Raw genomic sequence first — 24,753 nt, 5'->3', positions numbered from 1 at the left:
CCTTGTTATGCGAGAAAACATGTAGTCATCCCTAGTCTTGGAATACGGCGACGTGCATGCGCATGGCTGGAGCAATGTGCGTATTAAAATGTCCTCTCAGGCCTCACAAGAACAATTAACTAACTGGCTGGTTCGCAGTGTTCACACAAATTTGTCCTCTGTGTCATACAAAGCGTTATGCACCCTGCTCTGCACTTGATGCCAGTTCAGAGAAGAGTCCCCAAAACTTCCGCTCCTGTCTTTCTCGTAGCCGACCTGTCTCCCCTACTAGGTTCTTTCGTTTTCCACGTCATGGCATTTTTCAACCAATAGGAGCATTCCTCTTAGTTTTGTGGAAACTATGCCAATCACAAGGGCCCTACCATTAAACTGCGTATAAATCTTGGCCCTCTACTCCTTCCTAGTTGCTTTCCGCCAATCAGACGTTTTGTGCCTGCTCCAGACGCCTAAAAGTTACATGTGTACACCACGTGTGTGCCACTCACTGTTCACATGATCAACTGCGTCACTGGATTTGTTCGTATCCTTTAGGAAATCCAAAACGCAGTTTTCTAAAGCTTATTTCTGTCCTACTCCTGGTGGCCCGTTACTTGCTCTCCAGTATGTGTCACCTGTCCGGTCGCGGACTCCCACCGTGGGATGCCTCCTAAGCGGTTGTTTTCGTGGTGCTTCCCGTGGTGCGGCCTCTGCTTCTGCCCGCACCTCCTTCCACACAAAACGTTTCCTCTCGCGGCTTGTTTCACCTTCTGCTCATTGACATCCATAATATAGGAGCGGTGTGTTAACACCATCTATTGAGTGTCATCCCCATTGCATTACATACTTACAGGCAAATACGCTCATTACCACCAAAGTAAGTTAGGTGTCATATTCACCTTCCCATTACGATGTATACGACTCTTATGTAAGGTTCGGAATTGACCTTCATTTATTCTGCCACCTTATACATGTATGTCTCCTAAAGTACACTACTGGCCATTAAAACTGCTACACCAAGAAGAAATGCAGATGATAAAAAGGTATTCATTGGAAAAATATATTATACTAGAACTGATATGTGATCACATTTTCACGCAGTTTGGGTGCATAGATCCTGAGAAATCAGTATCCAGAACGACGACCTCTGGCAGTAATAACTGCCTTGATACGCCTGGACATTGAGTCAAACAGAGCTTGGATGGCGTGTACAGGTACAGCTGCCCATGCAGCTTCAACACGATACCACAGTTCATCAAGAGTAGTGACTGGCGTATTGTGACGAGCCAGTTGCTCGGCCACCATTGACCAGACGTTTTCAATTGGTGAGAGATCTGGAGAATTTGCTGGCCAGGGCAGCAGTCGAACATTTTCTGTATTCAGAAAGGCCTGTACAGGATCTGCAACATGCGGTCGTGCATTATCCTGTTGAAATGCAGGGTTTCGCAGGGATCGAACGAAGGGTAGAGCCACGGGTCGTAACACATCTGAAATGTAACATCCACTGTTCAAAGTGCCGTCAGTGCGAACAAGAGGTGACCGAGACGTGTAACCAATGGCACCCCATACCATGCCACTGTGCATTCACCGCGATGTCGCCAAACACGGTTGCGACCATCATGATGCTGTAAACAGAACCTGGATTCATCCGAAAAAATGGCGTTTTGCCATTCGTGCACCAAGGTTCGTCGTTGAGTACACCATCGCAGGCGCTCCTGTCTGTGATGCAGCGTTCAGGGTAACCACAGCCATGGTCTCCGAGCTGATAGTCCATGCTGCTGCAAACGACGTCGAACTGTTCATGCAGATGGTTGTCTGGCAAACGTTGACTCACGGATCGAGACATGGCTGCACGATCCGTTACAGCCATGCGGATAAGATGCCTGTCATCTCGTCTGCTAGTGATAAGAGGCCGTTGGGATCCAGCACGGTGTTCCATATTACCCTCCTGAACCCACCGATTCCATATTCTGCTAACAGTTATTGGATCTCGACCAACGCGGGCAGCAATGTGGCGATAAGATAAACCGCAATCGCAATAGGCTACAATCCGACCTTTATCAAAGTCGGAAACGTGATGGTACGCATTTCTCCTCTTTACACGAGGCATTACAACAACGTTTAACCAGGCAACGCCGGTTAACTGCTGTTTGTGTATGAGAAATCGGTTGGAAACGTTCCTCATGTCAGCACGTTGTAGGTGTCGCCACCGGCGCCAACCTTGTGTGAATGCTCTGAAAAAGTAATCATTTGCAATCACACCATCTTCTTCCTGTCGGTTAAATTTCACTTCTGTAGCACGTTATCTTCGTGGTGTAGCTAATTTAATGGCCTGTAGTGTATTACAGCTAAAACAGCAAATCTTGAGACCGTTATATACAACGAAATGGTTGATATTCCGTGCAATTTTTGTTTTAAAATGCACATCGACGTACATTTTATTTGGATTTGAGTTTTTTATTACTGCTGTTTCTATAATGTACCTTTTCTCGTAAACTAATCAAGCAATTAAACGAATTTCACAGTACACATCTGCATAAGAGGCTCATAAAAGGAGTGGAACAGATTTTTTCAGGTAATTGTTGCTTTGATATCAAGTTTTCGGCTTTGTTTCACCTGGGACAGCTCTGTTTCTCTCAAATTTTAAAGGAGAACTTTCCTCATAGTGAAGATAACTGAAAAGTGTTGCAAGGCATTATTCAGAAAGTAATTCTTAAGTCTGTTCTCTGCAGGCACTTAATCCTAGCTACATTTCCACTATTTAACACTAGACAGGCTCACATGCAGCTGTCTTTACAATAATTGAGGGCACAAATACTTTTTTTGGACAACGCATCCATATAAGGTGACTGTAGCTCTCATTTGTATTCTGTTTTCTCGAAGTACACATTTTTCAGTCGTTCAGGATTGACTAGGTATCTGAAAGTTACTTTTATAACATCTAAGACAGCAGGTATCAAACCATGTTTGTGGGTATATGCTTTCCACTGGCTTCTGGCTTAAGATATTTGCACCACAATATGTCACGAAGGGAATGTTGAGCATTATCATCTGTAGAAAGTTTGTGAAGGAACCTTGCCCACAATGTTCGCTGCACTGTTTTCGCACTATGTAAGTTATCCCTGATAGCTTTTCCATAATATATTTGTAAAGCGTGAATTTCCTTTTCTGTCACTCTGTTAAAACCTCCCAGTGGCTTTCCATCTTATAAAAACCACTTTGTAAACATAGGAACAAGCAAAGATAATCTTTCTCGTAGCCTTCTAGACTCATCTCTAGTTAGTTTCGATTACGCGAACGAAAAATTAAGACACAAAAAATTTCTAGTGTAGAGAAGGTGTGGATCACACCATAGCATGTGACGACTTGTAGGCTATTTCTAACCAGAATTCGATTATGAAAGTTTGCGGTATTGTTCTTAAAGAATCGATTTAATAAATTACGCAATGAAAAAAATTCGGATTTTTTCGCAATTTTGCCGTACATCTGCCCTTAAGGACAGAGGGGTACGTAACTCGACCACTGCCGGATTAGAGGATGTGAGAGAAGGAATGTCTTATTGTTTGTCTTCCGGCACTGACAACTCACTGGCCGGCCGAAGTGGCCGTGCGGTTAAAGGCGCTGCAGTCTGGAACCGCAGGACCGCTACGGTCGCAGGTTCGAATCCTGCCTCGGGCATGGATGTGTGTGATGTCCTTAGGTTAGTTAGGTTTAAGTAGTTTTAAGTTCTAGGGGACTGATGACCTCAGCAGTTGAGTCCCATAGTGCTCAGAGCCAACTCACTGGCGAGCGCGATTCGTTGCGATCAGCTGCTAAGGCACATGGATTCGTGAATGCGCATTATGGAGACGCTCATTGTCAAATGCAATACGTATTTCTAGTAAAAAATATCAACTTAAACTAAGGCTGCTGTAAAACAACGCGATGAACAGAAGCAAAGTGGTATTCAAAACTTACAGTAAGAATTTATCGTTGTTTACCTTGCATAATACACTAAAATACGATTAGATGTACTATTATCAATCAATCTGAAACAAAGAAAGATTTATTATTTTTAAACATCCCCTAAGAATAGGGCATTTCGGTATAGACACGCTGCAGATCATGGAGAGGATCCCTGTTCAAATTCTTAGAGTGAACGTGCAACGAAGAATCGGGCAACATGTTACTTTTTCCACATTCTTCTAGCGAAATGACAAGAAAATGGGAGGAATTAGAGCTAATAGAGAGGTTACCGACAGTAACTTCTTCGCACATTTCATTTGCGGAAAATGGCACTAGTACGAAAGTACCTTCCGCCACGGATCGTAAGACGGCTTGCCGTGTGTGGATGTGGATGTAGACGGACGTCCTGCGTTTCGGCTTATTGTTTAATAGAGATTTTATGATATTTTTCCTTAGATTCTTGTTAAATGTTCTTTTCATTTGTCCCTGTTATTATTTAATAAATCCGATAAAATATGTTTAATTTTTGCCTGATATCCTCATTTCTCTGTCTTGTTCTACATTACAAATTACACCTAACCTTATATATCACAACTACTTTTATCGCCGAAAGTATTGAATTTAGGATACATGATACGATTTTATAACTACATTTCTACCGTAATTATTTTCCTACAGGACCTGCAAAAGTTTCTCGATGACGCTCCAGACGGGGTGATATACTTCAGCCTGGGCAGCTACATCAAAGGCACCGACCTGAGGCCGCAGGACAAAAAGGCTTTCATTGAGGTCTTCTCCCGCATTAAGCAGAGGGTCCTTTGGAAGTTCGAAGACGACAATCTGCCTGGGAAGCCGGACAACGTCATGATTTCCAAGTGGCTGCCGCAGGTTGACATACTCGGTAAGTACATTTCGGAAGATTGATAAGATGCTAGATTAGAGTATAAAACTAAAAACTCAGAAGGAAATGACTGTACAGGCCTGATTCACTTAGGCAGCATTCCTCTGGATTACCGAAAGCTTGTCACTTTAAAGCGACTGATTTCGCTTCAAATTTTCCTGTGACTGTAAAATTTGTGATCATTTTCACAGATCACACAAGGATCTGGAGAAAACGACAGATGCTGAAAAAAGGAAATAGAGATTACTAGCACACATGTAATTCAGTTTTTCTTCTAGTTTGCAAAGAAGAAGCTGAAAGACGCCAAACGATCTGGAGACACCTTCCTGCAGTCACAACGATTTGCATCAGTTGGACCTCTCGAGAGGCAGATCACTCAGATTCATATGCGGCAATGAAATTGTTGTGCAATGGAAGAAGGAGACGAAAAGTGTGGCTCCGAAAAATAAGTCCTGGATGTTGGTTGTTTAAAAAAGCATTAATGATCTCAATAACAGGGAGGTTCCTCAATCTAATAAAATAAAATATCGGTCCACACTGACTGCATTTCATTACAAAATATGTGTCCAATAAACAATACGAACTTTCAGACCGAGCGAGGTGGTGCAGTGGTTAGAACCCTGATACGTCTAGATGCGACCCTGATAGGTCACGCGTACATAAGCATCTTGTCTGATCACCTGCATCCATTCATGTTCACTGTGCATTCCGATGGACATGGGCAATTCTAGCAGGGCAATACGACACCCCAAACGTCCAGAATTGCTACAGAGTTCCTCCAGGAACACTCTTCTGCGCTTAAACACTTCCACTGTCCACCAAGCTTCCTATACATGAACATTACTGAGCATATCTGGAACGCCTAGAAACGTGCCGTTCAGAAGAGATTTACGGATTTATGATTTTTGTACAGCCCTGCAGGATTCATGGTGTCAGTCAGTTCACTCCAGCAGTACTTCAGACATTACTCGAGTCCATGCCACGTCGTGTTGGGGCACTTCTGCATGCTCGTGGGAACCCTTCCACAATATTAGTCAGGAGTACCAGTTTCTTCGGCTCTTCAGTGCAAATAAAATAAGGGAAATTAGAGCTCGCACGGAAAAATATAGGTTTTCGTTTATTCCGAGCGCTATTAAAGATTAGAATGATAGAGAATCATTCTGAAGGTAGTTCGATGAACCCTCAGCCAGACACTTAAGTGTGATTTTCAGAGTATCATTGCAAATGCAGATGTACGTGTAGAAGTCGAAAACCGTGGCATCAAGCGATAACGTATTCCAGTACAAAATTCAACTAAATTAAATTACCTACAGAAATGTCCTGCTGACTTTTCTATATAGTCTGCGTGTGGCGAACGAGAGAACGTGAAAATCACGCAAGTGGTTTTTGAAAGTGTTGTGGGTTGCATAAAACCGATAGTTAGGGGCAGCTGACTAACCCTGTATAAGCATATCAGAGCAAGAAAGAGTACACAGCAGTTACATAGTTGATTACTTCGATATATTCGTAAGTACTCAGGACATGGTTTTCAATTGTGTTAAGGATAATTAGCTACAGATGGAAAATCTTATCGAAGAGAACAGTATTAATCGAACATGGAAACAATGTAGGGTGGATATATCACTTCCTTCGTGACGTACCAGCAATAATATGACCATGGGCTAACATTTGTCATTAGGTGCCGTCGCACGGATAGACCATACGCGCCTCTGAACAACAATTGTGCGAACAGGGGAAGGGCGAACAATTTAATTTCGTTCGTGCTAGCTGTATGGATCATTTTGAGTCTTGGTTATTACCAGTAACCTTATACAACTGACGGTTAGACGATGCAGTAGCGGTGCTAACCGACAGGGACTTTCTCTCACTGAATGGACGCCTTCCTCTTAAATGATGATGGTCAAGCTGCATGGAAATGACTAAACGAGACACTGAATGAGTTGGGGAGCCGGCTTCATCCATCATCGCTGAAATGTCGCCCACAGCTCATGGAAACTGGATGCATATTATGGTCACATGACCTGGTACGCCATAAATGTTTGTATGATCATTCTGTCTGTAATAGAGAGTGATACGTTGGTGCGTTTTGATGATGGAAGCTCTGAGATACAAAGAGCGATCAAAAAGTTTCCGTTTGAGGGTGTTGCTGTAGCATATATGCAACGAAGTGCGACTCGATGCGGGTCTACAAGCATCGAAATGCTGGTAAGGGATTAGTGTGGCATTCGTGTCTTTCCGATCTGTTTTGATGCAGGCGGCACCTGTACCCTTATTGTATGGCTTGAGATCTTCGCTGTCACTGTACGCAAAATTCAAAATCGTTTGCCTTTTATTGGCAGTGTTACGCATCACATTCTCAGTTGACTCCTGAGACGGATGTGAGTACCAGTGTCTCAGTGTTTTTATTGAGGTACACAGATGGCAGTTGTCATTTGTGGACGTTGTATTCCACCAAGCACACTGACTGCGACATCTTAATGCAATGAAAGTTGCAAGGGCTGTCTGTTTGATCCAGAAAGTATAGACTATCGGTCCATTGTTGCAGATGTCAATGCCACTCCATGTGTCATCCATAGGTTGTGGATACGCTATAGCGAGACAGCACACAAGACGAACTGGACAAAGCCGTCGGAGCATTACAACAACACGCGAAGACCGACATCTGGACATCTCTGCGTTGCAGTGTCGTACGGATAACGTCAGAGCGCTGGAGGCACTTTGTCCGATCTGACTGTAATGCCGTGTGATCCAGACGTCCTGTTACAGTATCCCGCTTGACACGACATCATCTTGTAGCTCGCCTTCAGTTCTGCCAATTTCCTAAGTCCAGATATCCTCTGATGACAGGTGATGATCGTGTTCATGTGTGGAAACCCGTTTTGGGCAGTACCTGCCAAATGTTGCCCAGGAAATCGACAGATTTCGAAGGTTCTGTGATGCTGTGGAGAGGCTTCAATTGTAGACAGCCATACGAATCTTGTCGTTGTCCATGGTTGCCTTACCGCCAGGCAGTACGTCGAACATATGCTGTTGGATAATGTGGTGTTTGCTACATAAGATGGTGGCCCAGGAATTCCTTCCAGGGCCAGGGCCTATGCAGCAGACGTCAGCAGCGATTTCTCGCGAGGTCTGGACATTGAAGTAATGGAAAGACCGGCGGTGAGTCCCGACCTAAACGCGTCATGCATATGTGGGTCATGCTTGACATATGTGTTCGTAGTTGTCCTGTTCCACCACAGACGCTCAAAGAACTCTCATGGGCTCTCGTTGAAGAATGAGAACGAATACCATAGCGTCACTCCCGTAGACTTCCATGGAGCATACTACGTAGGCGTCTGGAAGTGGTAAACGTTCAGGAGGGGCATACACGTTATTGAAGCTCTCAAATTTGAATGAAAACAACCCATTATGACAGGATAAATGGTTGTTTTCACTTTTCTTTCGACACCTGTAGGACATGTCAGTTTATATAAAAACAATCGAGTATGTAATGATGTATTGTTGTGTACTTAATTGGCGAAAGATGAAGGTATAATTTGGTAACACACTAAGTTCTCAATCATCGCTCAAAGGGAGAATGGCAGGCACCCAAATTCATGTTCCCCTAATTCTTGCAAGCAGTGTAAATTTGTTCGTACGATTTTCGATTGTTTTTTTTTTTTTTTTTTTTTTTGATTGGTTTGGGGAAGAGACCAAACAGCGAGGTCATCGATCTCATCGGAGTAGGGAAGGAAGTCGACCGTGCCCTTTCAAAGGAACCATCCCGGCATTTGCCTGGAGCGATTTAGGGAAATCACGGAAAACCTAAATCAGTATGGCCGGACGCGGGATTGAACCGGCGTCCTCCCGAGTGCGAGTCCAGTATGCCAACCACTGCGCCACTTCGCTCGGTTACGATTTTCGAAACACAAGCTTTGTCCAAATACATAACACGTCTGTTGCGTACCGTGCACAGCAAATCCGCAGTCTGCAAAAAATGTAACTCTTTGGGGTGGATACATCCCTAGGCTCTGTAAAAACAAAAAAAAACAAAAAACAAAAAAAAAAGTCAATTGTCACTTTTTCTGTATCCAAAACCGATGTCATTTAAAGCCCCATACCCAGTTTCGTATTGCAGTTGGGCAGGATCACTCATTAACTACAGACGAATACTCAGTGTTAAGGGATACGAAAGGAACGCTTATTTTAATGATAAACTCCGTCTGGACATATGTCCTATTCCTGATTTTTTTCAGACATGAAACACATTTAATGTACATTTAAATTTGTGATTAAGTAGGGCTTTACAGCTGTCAAATATTTGTAAAACTTCATTGTAGGTGACTATCAGTTGTTTATTTCTATGTGCAGTGCTACCGATTTTGATCATTGGATTATTATCACGCCGAAGCAAAGCGTAACCAGCTTGTCACCAAAACATTGAAGTAAACAACTTGGGTAGAAAATCATAGCTTCTGTCACATTGAATAATCTCCAAAAGACACAGATATGTAGCAGACTCAAACAAGACGATCGTGTATGATCGTTCTGTGTGTGCCTCCAACAATCTCTCTCTCTTACAGATTATTTGCTGTAACAGAAGCTATGTTTTCTACCTACATCGAAGTTGTTCATTCCACTTTTGAAGATTATTTATTTTAAAAGAAGCTACATTTTTCTAGCTATATCGAAGTTGTTTACTTCAAATGTCATAGTGTCAAGATGGTTACGCTTTGCTTTGGCACGACAGTGGTCTGATGATCGAAACTAGTAGCATTGAGCATAAAAATAAACAGCTGATGGTAATCTACAATGAAGTTTCATAAATAATGTACATTTGTGTTTGGGCTAGCTGCGCGCACATGTCTTACATACGTGGTGTCATTAACGTTTTATTCTAGTACAACCTGCCTAGTTGCTTTGAACCTCTTTGTTCAGGATGTCTTTCTGCCATTAGACGCCGGCCGGTGTGGTTGAGCGGTTCTAGGCACTTCGGTCTGGAACCGCGCGACCGCTGCGGTCGCAGGTTCGAATCCTGCCTCAGGCATGGATGTGTGTGATGCCCTTAGGTTTAAGTAGTTCTAAGTTCTAGGGGACTGATGACCTCAGATGTTAAGTCTCATAGTCCTCAGAGCCATATGAACCATTTTGCCATTAGACCCGCCCGTTGGGATGCGCTATTGTCTACAGTGTGTTGAGAGGGAAACAGTGTGAAGGACTGAGTGTATCAGAGAGAAGTAATGGTTAACTGTTTTGAATACACCGGCTAAAATGCCACACATCTACACTAATGAAGACCATGCGTGCATGATGAACGTTTACGGCTTTTTCGATGATAGTAATCCTGCTGCTATCGAAGAATACCTCTGGCACTTACCGACACGCCGAATACCTGATCGTAGAGTGTTTGCCAGAGTTTTCAGCACACTGCGCGGAGCGGGTATTCTTCGAGGTTCCGATTCTCTTCTGAATGTGTAGTTAAACAGCCTGTACAAGGAACAGCAACACATTGTTGCAATGGGGCAGCGCAATTATGCTACAAACACATAGCGACTTTCTCAGTTTATCTTTGTGAAATGTTTGTTATGTTTACTAATTGCAGTTTGTGTGTACGTGTATAAACGTGGCAACGTATCGAATAATACAATAATATAGAAAGTAAATAACAATTTTCATTAAATGTGTTCTATTCAGAAACAATAAAAATGTGGACATATGTCCAAATGAAGCTTTTTGCTTCAAATGAGAGTTCCTATCCTCCTTGAATATTGACGCTTCGTCCTGGAACACGCTGTGAGTAAAGCAGAACGAGTTCACAGAAAACAAACCAAAAACACGAGAGCAGCGAAGTGTGGCGGTAGCTGACACGGCAACACTGCAGAGCGGGATGAGGCGTAGCCGACGACCTTGAGATGTCTGCTTTCGTGCCCGCAGAACTTCGAAGACGGAAAGAGAGATTGGAACGATCCATTTGCCCATGCCAAAGAGCTGCTGTGGCATCACGCGAAGTCACACTCGTCGCTGTGGCCAGAATTCCATGCGCTCTTGGCAGTGTATGGCGTACAAGACAAATTACACGACGCACCGCTCTGTCGTTTTAATCGGAATCTCTCTTGATTTCGTCTTCATTGATACATTTCCCTTACCACGATGAGTCTTATTTAAGTGGAAATTTATATGCATTGATCCTCTAAAAGTAAACCTGCTCTCAAGGTTTGCTGGAACTTCTTAGTGATTTTCTGAACCTACTATATTCCCTTGTCCTGTTACGACCTTCGAAATAAATTATTCAGCTCGTTATAGTTCAATGTTCGGCAAATATACAGTTCATTTCCAGAGGTGAAGGAAACGATAAGTAGCATAAAAATACTGGGTCCACCTGAATATAGAATCCAGAAGCTTTATTCGCTCTCCACCATGTCCAGTACCGGGAGCGAGATATTGAACATTTACCAGATATCAGAAGAAGCAGACGAGGGACGAAGTCTGGGAAAACTCTTATTTAAAGGGTAGGCAACAGGGTCAGCAACTATGACAGTCAGAATACATACGGCCTAATCTTCCTTCTATGATGAATTAACTCATTTATTCTGTGGTTGGTTAAGATCTCGCCTATTAGCGAACACTGGTACTCATGTGAATGTTTTTTGCGTGGACCAGGTTAAGGCCATCAACAGACTCTCATTTATCAGTGTATTCCTGTACTATTGTCTATCAGTGGCATCTGAGTGACATTTACTCAGTGAAATAAACTTGTGTTAGGAACGACTCGAAACTGCAATTTATTTATTTATTTATTTATTTATTTGTTTACTTACATAGTTTACGCCCACATTGGGACACTAAAATCAAACATAATACAATAGAGTCTACAATGATTAAGTTTAGGTCTTAGGAGTCGGCAATTTCTTCGTTTCCCAAAACTTCACTCGCTGTGATCTGGCTGCTCGTTCTTCTGCAGATATGACATACTTCTTCCGTTCTGATGGTTTGAATGTCAGCCGTGTGTATTTGTTCTTCAAAAGCAGTTTCTCTTCTCTGTGTTGAATTTGGTGTGTGATGATGTTCAGTTCATCCAGATCACTCTGTGCTTCTTTAAACCAGATGTTTTTGGTTTTACTGTTCCAGAAGTATTCTAAAAGTTGCTTCAGGATTCTAGTATTTGGTAGGCGAGATATGTGGCTGAAAAATGCAATCCTTCTTTTCCGCATTGTATCAATAATGGATTCACTTTCTTTATACACTACTGAATTGGGCAAAAGTCTGCACTGCCCATTAACTTGATGTTTCTTACTGATAATTGTTCGGAGTATTCTTCTATCAACTTTCTGCAATTTGTCAGTTGTTGCTTGAGTATTTAACCCGAATAGTGTTTCACTTGCATACGTTGCTTCCGGTTTAACGACGGAGGAGTAATGTCGAAATTTAGCAATTATTGAGAGAGATCGTTTTCTGTAGGTTTGCCACGTGGTTCTACGCTCTCGCTGAAGTTTTAATGTTCTACTATCTATTGATGCTGTTTCATTAACATTCCAGGTAATAATCTCACCAAGATATTTAAACGTTTTCACTACTTTGATTTTTTCATCAATGCAGAGTATGATATGGGATGTGTCAACTGGGAAGCTGGGCTTCATTTCTGTTTTCTCAAACGAAATTTGCAATCCGACCTTTGCCGCTAATCCTTCTAGTTGTTCTATCTGAACCTTTGCTTCATCAATATTGTTTGCTAACTGCGCCAAATCATCTGCAAATGCAAGGCAGTTAAGTCGAATCTTCCTTCCAATTGTAACAGATGGTGGGCATGTCTTGTTCCATTCACGCATGATTTTCTCCAGCACACAATTGAACAATAATGGAGACAGTCCATCGCCTTGTCGAAGGGCAGTATGGATCTCAAAAGGTTCAGAGAATTCATTTCATAACCTCACTCTAGCTTTAGTGTTTCGAAGGGTGACTGCAACGAGGTTGACAAGTTTCTGATGTAAACCAAATTCTTTAAGAATTGACAGTAGAGATTCACGATGGATACTATCATAGGCTTTTTTAAAATCGACAAACAAAATCACTAGTTTCTTGTCCCTGACCCTTTACTTATAGTAAATTTTACCTATAGCTTCACACCAAGACAATTCATTAAAGTTCATGATATCTCATGTGCGCTAACTACCTGCTCCTCCTCCGCCTCCTCCTCCTCCCTCTCTAAAAAATATATATTTATTTCTTCATGAAACGTTATAAATAAGATATCTCTCTTTCAAACCGTCAGTTCAGTTCAGTTCAGTTCATAGAAATAGTAGTAGAAATAGCAATAATTTACATAAAGATTTAACGCAATTTATACAGTCTAGTCAAATTGATATGACCACTGCCTATGTTCCACGTCAACGTTCAACAACCATTCACAGACGGCATGTGGCAGCACTGACAATGGAGGATAAAAGAAGTATCTCAGTGGCTACAGAAAACAGTGCGGTCGTTGTCGTAACGTGGGAAAGGACCGATATATCTGACGTGTAAATGTGCATGATCATTGGCTTTTGGGCCATTGGTGGAAGCGTTTCCAAATTGGCTAAGTTCTTAAACTGTTTGCGTGCCACCGTAGTTAAACTACACCGTGCATGGCAAAATGTCACTATCCACAACCGGCACCGTGGCAACTGCAGTGAACCATGAACCATAGATGACACGAGTGAATGACAGCTGTGGAGACGTGTACGGGCGAAAAGATATGCATCTGCTGAGCAACTGACCGTTCAGATGAACCAAAGCGCTGCTACCAGCGTCTCCTCAACGACCATTCAGCAAACGGTACATGCATCCAAGCTGACTGTTGTTCATCGGCGACGAAGGCTGAAATTTTCATGCCAGTACCGCACTGGACGTCCATTGAATGGCGATAGGTGGCCTTCTCAGATGAATTTCGTTTTATGCTACATGGCCGTTGGCGTGTACTGCCCTGCAACAGTCGTCGGAAGCGTCCAGATCGGTGATGATGATGAGGTCCTATACTCCGAGGAGTGTAAGGGACGATGCGGGAGACCCGCACCGCTGTACTAGGCATCGTCCTAGTGGAGGTGGTTTGCCATTGACTGCCTCCGACCGTAATGGGGATGAATGATGATGATAAAGACGACACAGTCATCACGAGGCAGGAAAAATCCCTGACCCGGCCGGGAATCGAACCCGGGACCCCGTGCGCGGGAAGCGAAAACACTACCGAAAGACCACGAGCTGCGGACCAGGTCAGAGGAGGGAGCGTTATGATTTGGGGAATGTTTTCATGGCATTCCCTGGGTGATCTTGTCATTCTGGAAGGCCCATGGATCAACATAAGTATGCGTCTATTCTTGGGGACTACGTGCACCCATCCATGCAGTCTGTTTTTTCCTCGGCACAATGGTATCTACCAGAAGGGAATGCAATGTGTCACATGGCTGGCAGTGTAGGGGCCCGGTTCTAAAAGCACCAGGACGACTTTACAGCACTTCCCTCACACCAAACTCCGCAGATGAAAACCCAGTCGAGAATCCGTGGGACCACGTCGATCAAGCTGCTCGTGCCATGGATCCCCTCAACTGTAAATCTAGCGAAGCTGGCTACGGCACTGGGATCATCATGCCTTCACATCCCTGTCGATATTGTCCTGAAACTCATTCACTCTCTCCCTGAATGTCCGCTCTGCAAAGGGTGGTAATTCAACCTTTTGATTTGTGAGTTTATTCATTGTTCAGGTACACAAATTTTCAGTAACTTGTTAACAACCATAAAAAGTTCAACTGGTGAGAAGTTCAGTTCACTAGAACCTTAAAGGATTTATTGATTTCAAAGTCGTTCTATCCGAAGGCTGAATTCCCTGTAAGAACAAGTTGACGTATATGTTATTAATAGTACAAAATATAGTGAGGGCTCCATCAAATCTTCAGTGTAAAAGTGCTATCTGTATTAATAAGAGATGTAAGCAGCTTTCTGTTTCATGATACATATCCACAATAGCCTAAGAATAGTCTTATGAACTTCAGCGCGTATATCTCTATATGTCTGTTACAAGTTTGGTATTATCGAACAAATGAAAGGTTTCAGGTTTTTTAGTTATTCTACATCTACATGGATACTCCGCAAGTCACATTTAAGTTCCTGGCAGAGGGTTCATCGAACCACCTTCACAATTATCTATTATTCCATTCTCGTATAGCGCGCGGAAAGAACGAACACCTATGTCTTTCCGTATGAGTTCTGATTTCCCTTATTTTATGGTGGAGATCGTTTCTCCCTATGTAGGTCTGTGTCAACAAAATATTTCGCATTCGGAGGAGAAAGTTGGTGATTCGAATTTCGTGAGAAGAATCCGTCGCAATGAAAGACACCTTTCTTTTAATGATGTCCAGTCCAAATCCTGTATCATTTCTGTGACACTCTCCCATATTTCGCGATAATACAAAACGTGCGGCCCTTCTTTGAACTTATTCGATGTACTCCGTCAGTCCTATCTAGTAAGGATCACACACCGCGCAGCAGTATTAGCAGTATTCTAAAAGAGGACAGACAAGCGTAGTGTAGTCAGTGTCCTTAGTAGATCCGTTACATTTTCTAAGTGTCCTCCCAATTACACGCAGTCTTTGGTTAGCCTTCCCCACAACATTTTCTGTGTGTTCCTTCCAATTTAAGGTGTTCGTAATTGTAATACCTAGGTATTTAGTTGAATTTACGGCTTTTAGATTATAACCGAAGTTTAACGAATTCCTTTTAGCACTGATGTGGATGACCTCACACTTTTCGTTATTTTGGGTCAACTGCCACTTTTCACACCATTCACATATCTTTTCTAAATCGTTTTGCAATTTGTTTTGATCTTCTCGTTACTTTATTAGTTGATAAACGACAGCGTCGTCTGTAAACAACCTATGACGGCTGCTCAGATTGTCTCCCAAATCGTTAATATAGATAAGGAACAGCAAATGGCCTATAACACTACCTTGGGGAACTCCAGAAATCACTTCTGTTTTACTCTATGACTTTCCGTCAATTACTACGAACTGTGACCTCTGACAGGAAATCACAAATCCTGTCACATAACTGAGACGATATTCGATAAGCGCGCAATTCCACTACAAGCCGCTTGTTTGGTACAGTGTCAAAAGCCTTCCGGAAATCCAAAAATACGGAATCGATCTGAAAACCCTTGTCAATAGCACTCAACACTTCATGTGAATGAAGAGCTAGTTGTGTTTCACAGGAACGATGTTTTCTAAATGCATGTTGACTGTGTGTCAATAGATACTTTTCTTCGGGGGAATACATCATGTTTGAACACAATATGTGATCCAAAATCCTGCTGCATATCGACGTTAATGATATGGGCCTGTAATTTAGTGGATTACTCCTGTTACCTTTCTTGAATATTGGTGTGACCTGTGCAACTTTCCAGTCTTTGGGTACGGATCTTTCGTCGAGCGAACGGTTGTATATGATTAGGTATGGAGCTAATGCATCAGCATACTCCAAAAGGAACCTAATTGGTATCCATTCTGGACTAGAGGACTTGCTTTTATTAAGTGAGTTAAGTTGCTTCACTACTACGAGGATATTTACTTCTACGTTATACCTGTTATACCTGTTCTTGATTTGAATTCTGGAATATTTACTTCGTCTTCTTTTGGGAAGGTATTTATTCTACAACCTAGGAACAATTTCACTCAGGGTTAGAACATTAGCGTTTCCATTTTTGTAAATATGTATTACATGTTCCTATGTTATGAGATGTTCCACATTCTTGACGATTATCTCACTGTGTATCTATGGGCAGATATATCAAATCTAACAAACATTTTCATGTGTACAATACAACACTATTAAACAGCAATAAACGAAAACACATTTTACTCTGCAGTCATAGCACATGAAAAACTGCAGCTGATTGTTTTTAACGACTCTCGTTTAGTAACGTTTAGATTCTTGTACTTAATCTATGCTCTTGTCTTGCAGCACATAAGAACGTACGGTTGTTCATGACGCACGGCGGCATCAACAGCATTCAAGAGGCGCTGTACCACGGTGTTCCACTTATAGGATTCCCTGTGTTTGGAGACCAGAACTGCAACATGAACCGCGTGGAGTGGATCGGACTTGGAATCAAAATACCAATCTCAAACGTGTCCGTGGAATCACTTACTTGGGCTATAAAAGAAGTCTTGGAAGTGCCAAGGTATGGATGTCATTCTTTGCAATTTAATTCCACATTCTACATCCTCAGCTTGCATTTTTCTACGATTAGCATAAAAATGCTTACTTAGTGAAGTATTTTGTAGTTAAATAATTCAGGGTCATAACGGACATCACGTAAAGTGTAAACACCGAATTTAATTGCCAATGACTTCAGATTTCGGAAGTATGTATACTCTTACCAAATGCAAAAAAGTCCTTAACAGTATTTGAGTGCTGCACTGACAACGAAATATAAACAGTAATATGGTTCAAATGGCTCTGAGCACTACGGGACTCAACTGCCGATGTCATTAGTCCCCTAGAACTTAGAACTAGTTAAACCTAACTAACCTAAGGACATCACACACATCCATGCCCGAGGCAGGATTCGAACCTGCGACCGTAGCGGTCTTGCGGTTCCAGACTGCAGCGCCTTTAACCGCACGGCCACTTCGGCCGGCAACAATAATATGGTCATGAGCTATAGTCTGAAACGAATCTGATCACTAGGAAATGTTGCACAAGACAGATACAAGCTGCAAAGGATCTACACTCCATTGAGTGTTGCATTGCGAAGTCCACCTATAAATTTCACAAATTTTTAAAAAATTCATGAAGTCGTAGATATATCTCGACCTACCTTCATTATTCAGATTTGCAAGTGGCACTTGAAGAGGTTAGTCTCAGAAAATTTTCAACAACTTCATCGTTTCAACTTTTCTACTGTGCGTGAGTGAAAGCTTCCATACCAACATGCGCGTGTTCATTTCTGAATAAATGGTATCGGCGACATCTCGATCCTCATTTTTTCTGATGGGTCTGGTTCGCGATATCCAGAACGTGTGCCATTATACATCAGGAAACCTCGACAGTACGGTATGTTCAGCATCCGTAATATATTGTGTGGTTTTTTGTACGGCACTTGTGGGACTTAATATTAATAATCAACAGCCTCAGTTGCACCGTTTACCTAGAATTTACCTAGGTTTCAGTCGGGATAACACAACCTTCTTCAGAATAACAGTAACTACCGTTTGTCCATAGTGGACATCGTCAAGCTAAAACTATAAATCCATAAATTATCGTCAGACTATAAAACTTGCCTGGAACTGCTTCGGCCCCACTACGCGACCGCCATGCGGCAGACACTAGTGCTGTACTGGAACTGACCATAGCGTCATGAGGCCCGCCTAGGTGGACACAATACCTTGCGCCTGCGCGTAAACTGTTTGATAGTTACCTGTTGCGACAAGACGTGAACTTAACTCCTGACGTTGAATTTACTAGTAGAGTGAAATAAAAGGTATAGCTGAGGAAAAGGGCGTTTATATTAACCTGTGCAGAACGTACATAGATCGACTGTCTTAACATTTATAAAGTATTCATTGGTCATGATATGAAGAAGAAATCATGACCTATCGAGGAAAATTTTTGTGCTTAAGCACGAAGTTTAATCACCTAAAAAGAACTTAGGAGTGCGAAGGATAATATAAAGCCAACATCGTCATTATTACCACTAGGTCTAGAAATTTTTGAGACGTAATTGTTAAGCACTTGCTTAGCTGTGGTTACAACGCATGAACGTCCTACTGACTTAGCACACAAATAGTCATGATTGAACTTATGAACAAGTCTATATCTAATCTGTAACATACGGCAATACGAGCCGTATAAAATAGATGGTCATTATTCAAGATCTGTATATTTGACCTGAAGTGGCCTAGAATCAAGTCAATAGGACGTTCATGCGTTGTAACCACAGCTAAGCAAGTGCTTAACAATTACGTCTCAAAAATTTCTAGATCTAGTCGTAATAATGACGATGTTGGCTTTATATTATCCTTCGCACTCCTAAGTTCTTTTTAGGTGATTAAACTTCGTGCTTAAGCACAAAAATTTTCCTCGATAGGTCATGATTTCTTCCTCATATCATGACCAATGAATACTTTATAAATGTTAAGACAGTCGATCTATGTACGTTCTGCACAGGTTAATATAAACGCCCTTTTCCTCAGGTATAGCTTTTATTCCACTTTACTAGTAAATTCAACGTCAGGAGTTAAGTTCACGTCTTGCGGCAACAAGTAACTATCAAACAGTTTATGCGCAGGCGCAAGGTATTTTGTCCGCCTAGGCGGGCCTCATGACACTACGGTCAGTTCCAGTACAGTACTCATGTCTGCCGCATCGCGGTCGCGTAGTGGGGCCGAGGCAGTTCCAGGTAAGTTTTATAGTCTGACGATAATTTATGGATTTGTAGTTTCAGCTTGACGATTTCCACTATGGAAAGAAGGTAGTTACTGTTATTCTGAAGAAGGTTGGGTTACCCCTACTGAAACGTAGGTAAATTCCAGGTAAACGGTGCAACTGAGGCTGTTGATTATTAAAATTAATATTTATACAGTTGCTGACAGGGCCACGAAATGTTGAAGTATTTATCGGACTGTTTCATTTTGGTTACTGTAATATACAGTACGGATATAGCTGCACTGCAATCCCTTTCCCTCTACGTCTCAAGACATGAGAGGGCAATTTCTACATTCATAAAGCAACTCGGAAACAGTAGAGATGGCGCAATTAATGGCATCTAATATATTATGTGACCATCACGTTTCGTGGATTCATTGAGATTTTTGATGAGTTTCCAAGGTAGATGTTGACAGCGAGTAGAGCAGTCTCCCTGTAGGGAACAGTCATTGAAGGTGCAGGGCTTCCTGAAACAGGTCTTCAGAGTGAATTCCAGCCATCGTCAACACGCCTGGGATAGAACCCGTACAAAATAACATGCCTCATAGAAAGGAATACCCATTCTCAGCGTCGTGCGAGTCTATCCTTCTATTCCGAAGGTTTGCTGTGGTCTCTTGAGCTGTGTGGTTCACCTGTTAGAAGCGGCCAGCTGAGTTGTTTGTGTGCTGATTTCCTTATTCGGCTCTCTAGTTAGGGAGTACTGAGTTACTGGTCGTACTGAGATAAACTCTTAATAGGCCTACAAACGTTTTCTGTCTTTCTGGCTGCAGCTTAGTTCTGCATATGCGTAGTCTGCACCTTCTTATCTCCACTCAGTGCTATGGCCTCTGCGAGCAGACCGTCCACCACTACTATTGTCCCCTCCCATAGCACCCCATCTGTGCAGTTAAGAGCCAAGTTACTTCGTGCACAGTCTATACGTGGTTTGCTGGATTAGGCACCTGAACGACACCATCGCCTCCTCGTACATGCATATCATCACAGTAGTGGGGATGAGGGCTGTCACCCAGCGTATGGCACAACAAAAGATTGGAAGGTCCATCCTAATGGCTTCAAGTCTATTAAGAATCATCTGTAGTGACGCACACAGTATTTACATAAACGTTGAAATCCGATTTTGCGTGAACCGATTTGCCAATATAACTTCTGATTGGTCATGTTAATACTCAAATATCGATTCTGAAAATGCCAGTTTGCCCGTCCAATATCAGATCACAAAATCTAAATTCTGTCTATGTAAACACCCTACTGCATTCGTTGTTGCTGGATTTTTCTTTATTTTATTTCACTGTCCTCTGTGTTGGCTTTCCTTAATTGCTGTATGATTTATAGCAGAAGTGTCATAGACATTAACACAACATTTAAGTAAGTAAATGACCAAATAGTCATCATAGTTTAAGAAACTAGAATTATTATTTATATTCAGTGTTGTTAAGAACATCAACATCCGAAGGAAGTTTGTTGCATTTTAACGAGCTTCTCTAGTAGACAGTTTGTTTCCACAGTCACAGTATGGTGATGGTATGACGTGTATTCCATTGAGCTGTTCTGGTAGCAGCTGTAGTTGGATTTCACTTCGACGGTGGTCATCATCATAAACTGGCTCTTGTTCTGTTTGAAAGCGAAGTTACGTCTCATATCATACATTTCAGAGTACCATTGTAGTTCGGTAAACGTGGGTGGATTAACCAGTACCGAACATTTCTTGAGCAGATCTTCGGTTCCCACAGCTTGTTCCAATCTCTTCTGCCCATGTCTGTGAATACAGTAATCACAGTTGTAGCTCCGTCAGCACAGACCGACATTCTACAATGACGATATCAACAAAGTTCTCTCTCGTCAGGAGAAACGTGTTCGTCGCCAGGGTAACCACGTTGAGAAATAAATATGTATAAATATGTAAAAATAAAGATATGCAATGTTAATAACGTCCGTTTTATTTAACAAGCTGTAAGAGTTTTCGCATAAAAAATTAGGAGGAATTACTTTTCGCCACATCCTTGTACAAAAATAAATACCACTCACATGACCTTTCTATTGTCAGAAATTTCATTTATTTCTAATTTTTTCAAGTGCAATTTCGTCTCTAATTGGCATATTTTTCTTGCTCTATTCTGTCCCTTGACAAGTTCGATAATTTTGCTAATAGGCACGAGACATCGGACGTAAAGAGCAAAACTAACAGGGAGTATGCCATTCAGTTTTCTCAACGATTCACATACCCATTTTTTCCTATGTTGTCGTCGTACTTAGACATCTTGCCTTCTTGAAATCACGATTCTTAATGAAATACTGGTCTGACTGTTGATGATGTGATAGTAGCTTTAGTATATTGAAGAATTAACATTTCGTGTTGTTAGTAAATAATGAAAGTGCTGAGGCCACTTATGTATTGGCTGTGTCAGGAAATATTACACACGAGGGCTTGAAAGCGGAGATTTACGGACAGAACCAGCCAGAGAAAGCCCTTCCCTCGTTCCGAGGGACGAGTTTCCAAACTACCTGATGGTGTACGAAAAACACTGGTAAATCCTGCTGTCCATATACGCGGTCAAGTCACATCAATGTGACCACCGCCTACATTCGATGCCGGTACGCGGAAAACTACGCAGTCCTAGTCGTAATACGGATACCGAGCGGTTTATCTGACGTCCAAAAAGGGTATCATTAGCTTTCGGGTCAAGGGTGGGAGCATTTCCGAAACAGCTAAGTTTGTAAACTGTTCGGGTTCCGCCGTGGTCGAAGTATACGATGCATCGTGAATGGCAAAATGCCGCTATCCAAAACCAGCACCGACGTAGCTGTGGTGCACCAAAGGTTTGAACGATGGCTGCGAAGATGCGTACGGGCGAATAGGTGTGCAGCTGTTGAGAAACTGACCACCCAGATGAACCAAGGAGTACCAACAGTGTCTCCTCGACAGCCGTTCAGTGAATGTTGCTGCGTGTGGGCCTACACAGCAGGAGTCTTGGTTCATGAACCATTGGTGACTACCGTTCATCGGCGACGAAGACTGGAATTTGCACGCCATTACCACAACTGGACGTCCGCCGACTGGCGACAGGTGGACTTTACAGATGAATCACGTTCTGTGCTCCATCGGAAAGATGGCGGTTGGCGTGTACGGCGTGAAACGTGTGAAAGCGAACACCCTGCAACAATCGTCGGGAGAGTCCAGGCCAGAGGAGGGAGCGTTATGGTCTGGGGAATGTTGTCGCGGGGTCCCCCGGGTTATGTCGTCGTTCTCGGATCAACACAAGTACGCATCTATACTTCAGGAACATACAGTGTGTTTTTCCTCAGCACAACGGCATCTACCAGCAGTACAATGCAAAGTGTAACACAGTTCGCAGTGTGTGTGCGTCTTTCGAAGGCCACCAGGATGAGTTTAGCGTACACTCTTGTGAACCAAAGTCATCGAATTTAAACCTAGTCAACAATCTCTGGGGCCACCGGGCTGTACGTACCACAGATTCTCAACCGAAAGCCTAGCGTAGCTGTTGGTGACACTGGAGTCGTCATGACTCCACATCTCTGCCGCTACCTTCAAGAACCTCGCTGATTCTCTTTCTGTACGCCTCACAGCGGACTGCGCTGCAGGAGGTGGTCGTTATTCAGGCTTTTGTCAGGTGGTGACATTAATGTTACTGGACAGTACATCCGCAATTCTCCGACATTCGTCTGTTGTAAGTTTCCGTTTCGACGACATGAGTTATACATTGTGCTCTGAAATGCTTCTGGATGCACTAGCATTTAACGCTATCGTCAGATCTGCCACAAATCGCCGCCTATCCTGCTTTACAGAGCCGGCAAGCCTCTGACCACCACGTTCTATGACGACGCGTGGACGTCTAACCTTATCGCCTACTCGTGGATGCATTGTCCCTCAATCGCTTTCCATAGACGTTCATGGCAGCAGAATGCGGACAGCGTACAAGGTTCGGCGTTTCCCAGATGCTTCGTTCCCATGCATCTGGTAATAAGCATCTGCCATTTGTCGCCTATGTCAGTGGATTTCTTCATGTGTGACCTGTATCCTCACTAGAATCGCTGTTCTCCACCAAACGCATTCCTTTGTGATGAAGGCCAGCCGCTGTGGCCGAGCGATTCTTGGCGCTTCAGTCTGGAACTGCGCTGCTGCTACGATCGCAGGTTCGATTCTTGCCTTGGACATGGATGTGTGTGATGTCCTTAGGTTAGTTAGGTGTAAGTAGTTCTAAATCTAGGGGACTGATGACCTCAGATGTTAAGTCCCATAATGCTTAGAGCCATTTGAACCTTCAGTGTTACTATTTCCCTAAAATCGATGGGAGAGCCTCTGGCTGTAATGTTAGATAACTGTAGGAAGAAACATCAGTGACAATGGAAGTTTGAGTAAAGACACAATCTAAGGCTGGATCCAACTTCGGCGCCAAAGCGTTGTTCCAATATGTGGATTGATTAAATGGGTTTGGAACCGAGATTGTTCGTTCGTTCGTCGTCGTATTTATTTCCAAGTTCAGTTTTTCTAAATGTCTCAAGAACAGTGGAGAAACATTATTCACCCTCACATCTGCAAATGCTCTAGTCTCTGTCTTTGCGTAAGACAAGTTTACGTTGGGTCTATGGGAATTCCACTGAACGTTGCTCCATTGTGTGGGCACTGTCCCATAAATATTGGCCAATGTTGGCGCCATCTCTGTCACCAATGTCGCGATCCTCACTGCTGTGGCAATTGTTACTGTCTGACAGTTGGAAGGACACTAGCGCCGCTAGTGGCGAGAAAGCCAGCCACAAAATTTATGCTTGTTTTTAGTTATTATTCTGGCTAATTAACGGAATAGCTAAAATATTTTTGCGTTCAAAGCAGTAGTAAATTAGCAGGAATGATAGTGAAATTTTATGCGCGTTATGGTGTCCCTTACGATGATGGCTGTCAAGGAGGGGAAGAAAGCCAATGTGCACACCGTGTGCATACCGGGTGGAGTCATTACAGACGTGGAACGGGTCCTTTGGGATGAGCTGAAGAGCACAGGGTGCAGCCAACTGCAGGTGGTGGCTCACGTCGGTACCAATGATGTGTGTCGCGTTGGATCGAAAGAGGTTCTCTCTGGTTTCGAGGGGTTAACAGAAGTGGTAAAGGGTGCCAGTCTTGCTTGCGAGATGAAAGCATGGTCGACTGGACCGATTGCGGGCCTCTGGTACAGAGCCAAGTGGAGGGTCTGAATCAGAGGCTCAGACGGTTCTGCGACTGTGTAGTCTGCACCATAGGGTGGTTGGCTTACGGGTTCCGGTGAATAGATCAGGAGTCCACTACATGCAGGGCGCGGCTATATGAGTAGCAGAGGCTGTGTGGTGTGGACTGGCCAGCTTGTTAGGCTAGAGTTTCTCGGGGAAATACAAAAAGGGCTTCAGTCACTAAGGGTGCAGGTCGAACACAGGAAGAACGTAGATATAGGAGCCATCGGTGTAACCGTTGTAAAGTCTCGTAGTTATGTTGGGAAAGTACCAAAGCTCCAAGA

The 24,753-nt window shown here is 42.9% G+C and overlaps 1 protein-coding gene across 1 annotated transcript in view; it reads left to right on the top strand.

Moving 5' to 3' along the window:
* Positions 1-24,753, top strand: part of LOC126418598 (UDP-glycosyltransferase UGT5-like) — a 130,599-nt gene that overhangs the window by 92,690 nt on the left and 13,156 nt on the right. The window contains exons 4-5 of the mRNA XM_050085431.1: positions 4,600-4,822; positions 16,787-17,006. Coding sequence (XP_049941388.1) covers positions 4,600-4,822; positions 16,787-17,006 — 443 coding nt within the window. The remainder of the gene's footprint in view (positions 1-4,599; positions 4,823-16,786; positions 17,007-24,753) is intronic.

This window comes from Schistocerca serialis, chromosome 9 (assembly GCF_023864345.2).
Source record: "Schistocerca serialis cubense isolate TAMUIC-IGC-003099 chromosome 9, iqSchSeri2.2, whole genome shotgun sequence".
Classification (NCBI taxonomy): domain Eukaryota; kingdom Metazoa; phylum Arthropoda; class Insecta; order Orthoptera; family Acrididae; genus Schistocerca; species Schistocerca serialis.
The sequence above is the reverse complement of the archived record's forward strand: the minus strand, read 5'-3'. Positions and strand labels throughout refer to the sequence as shown.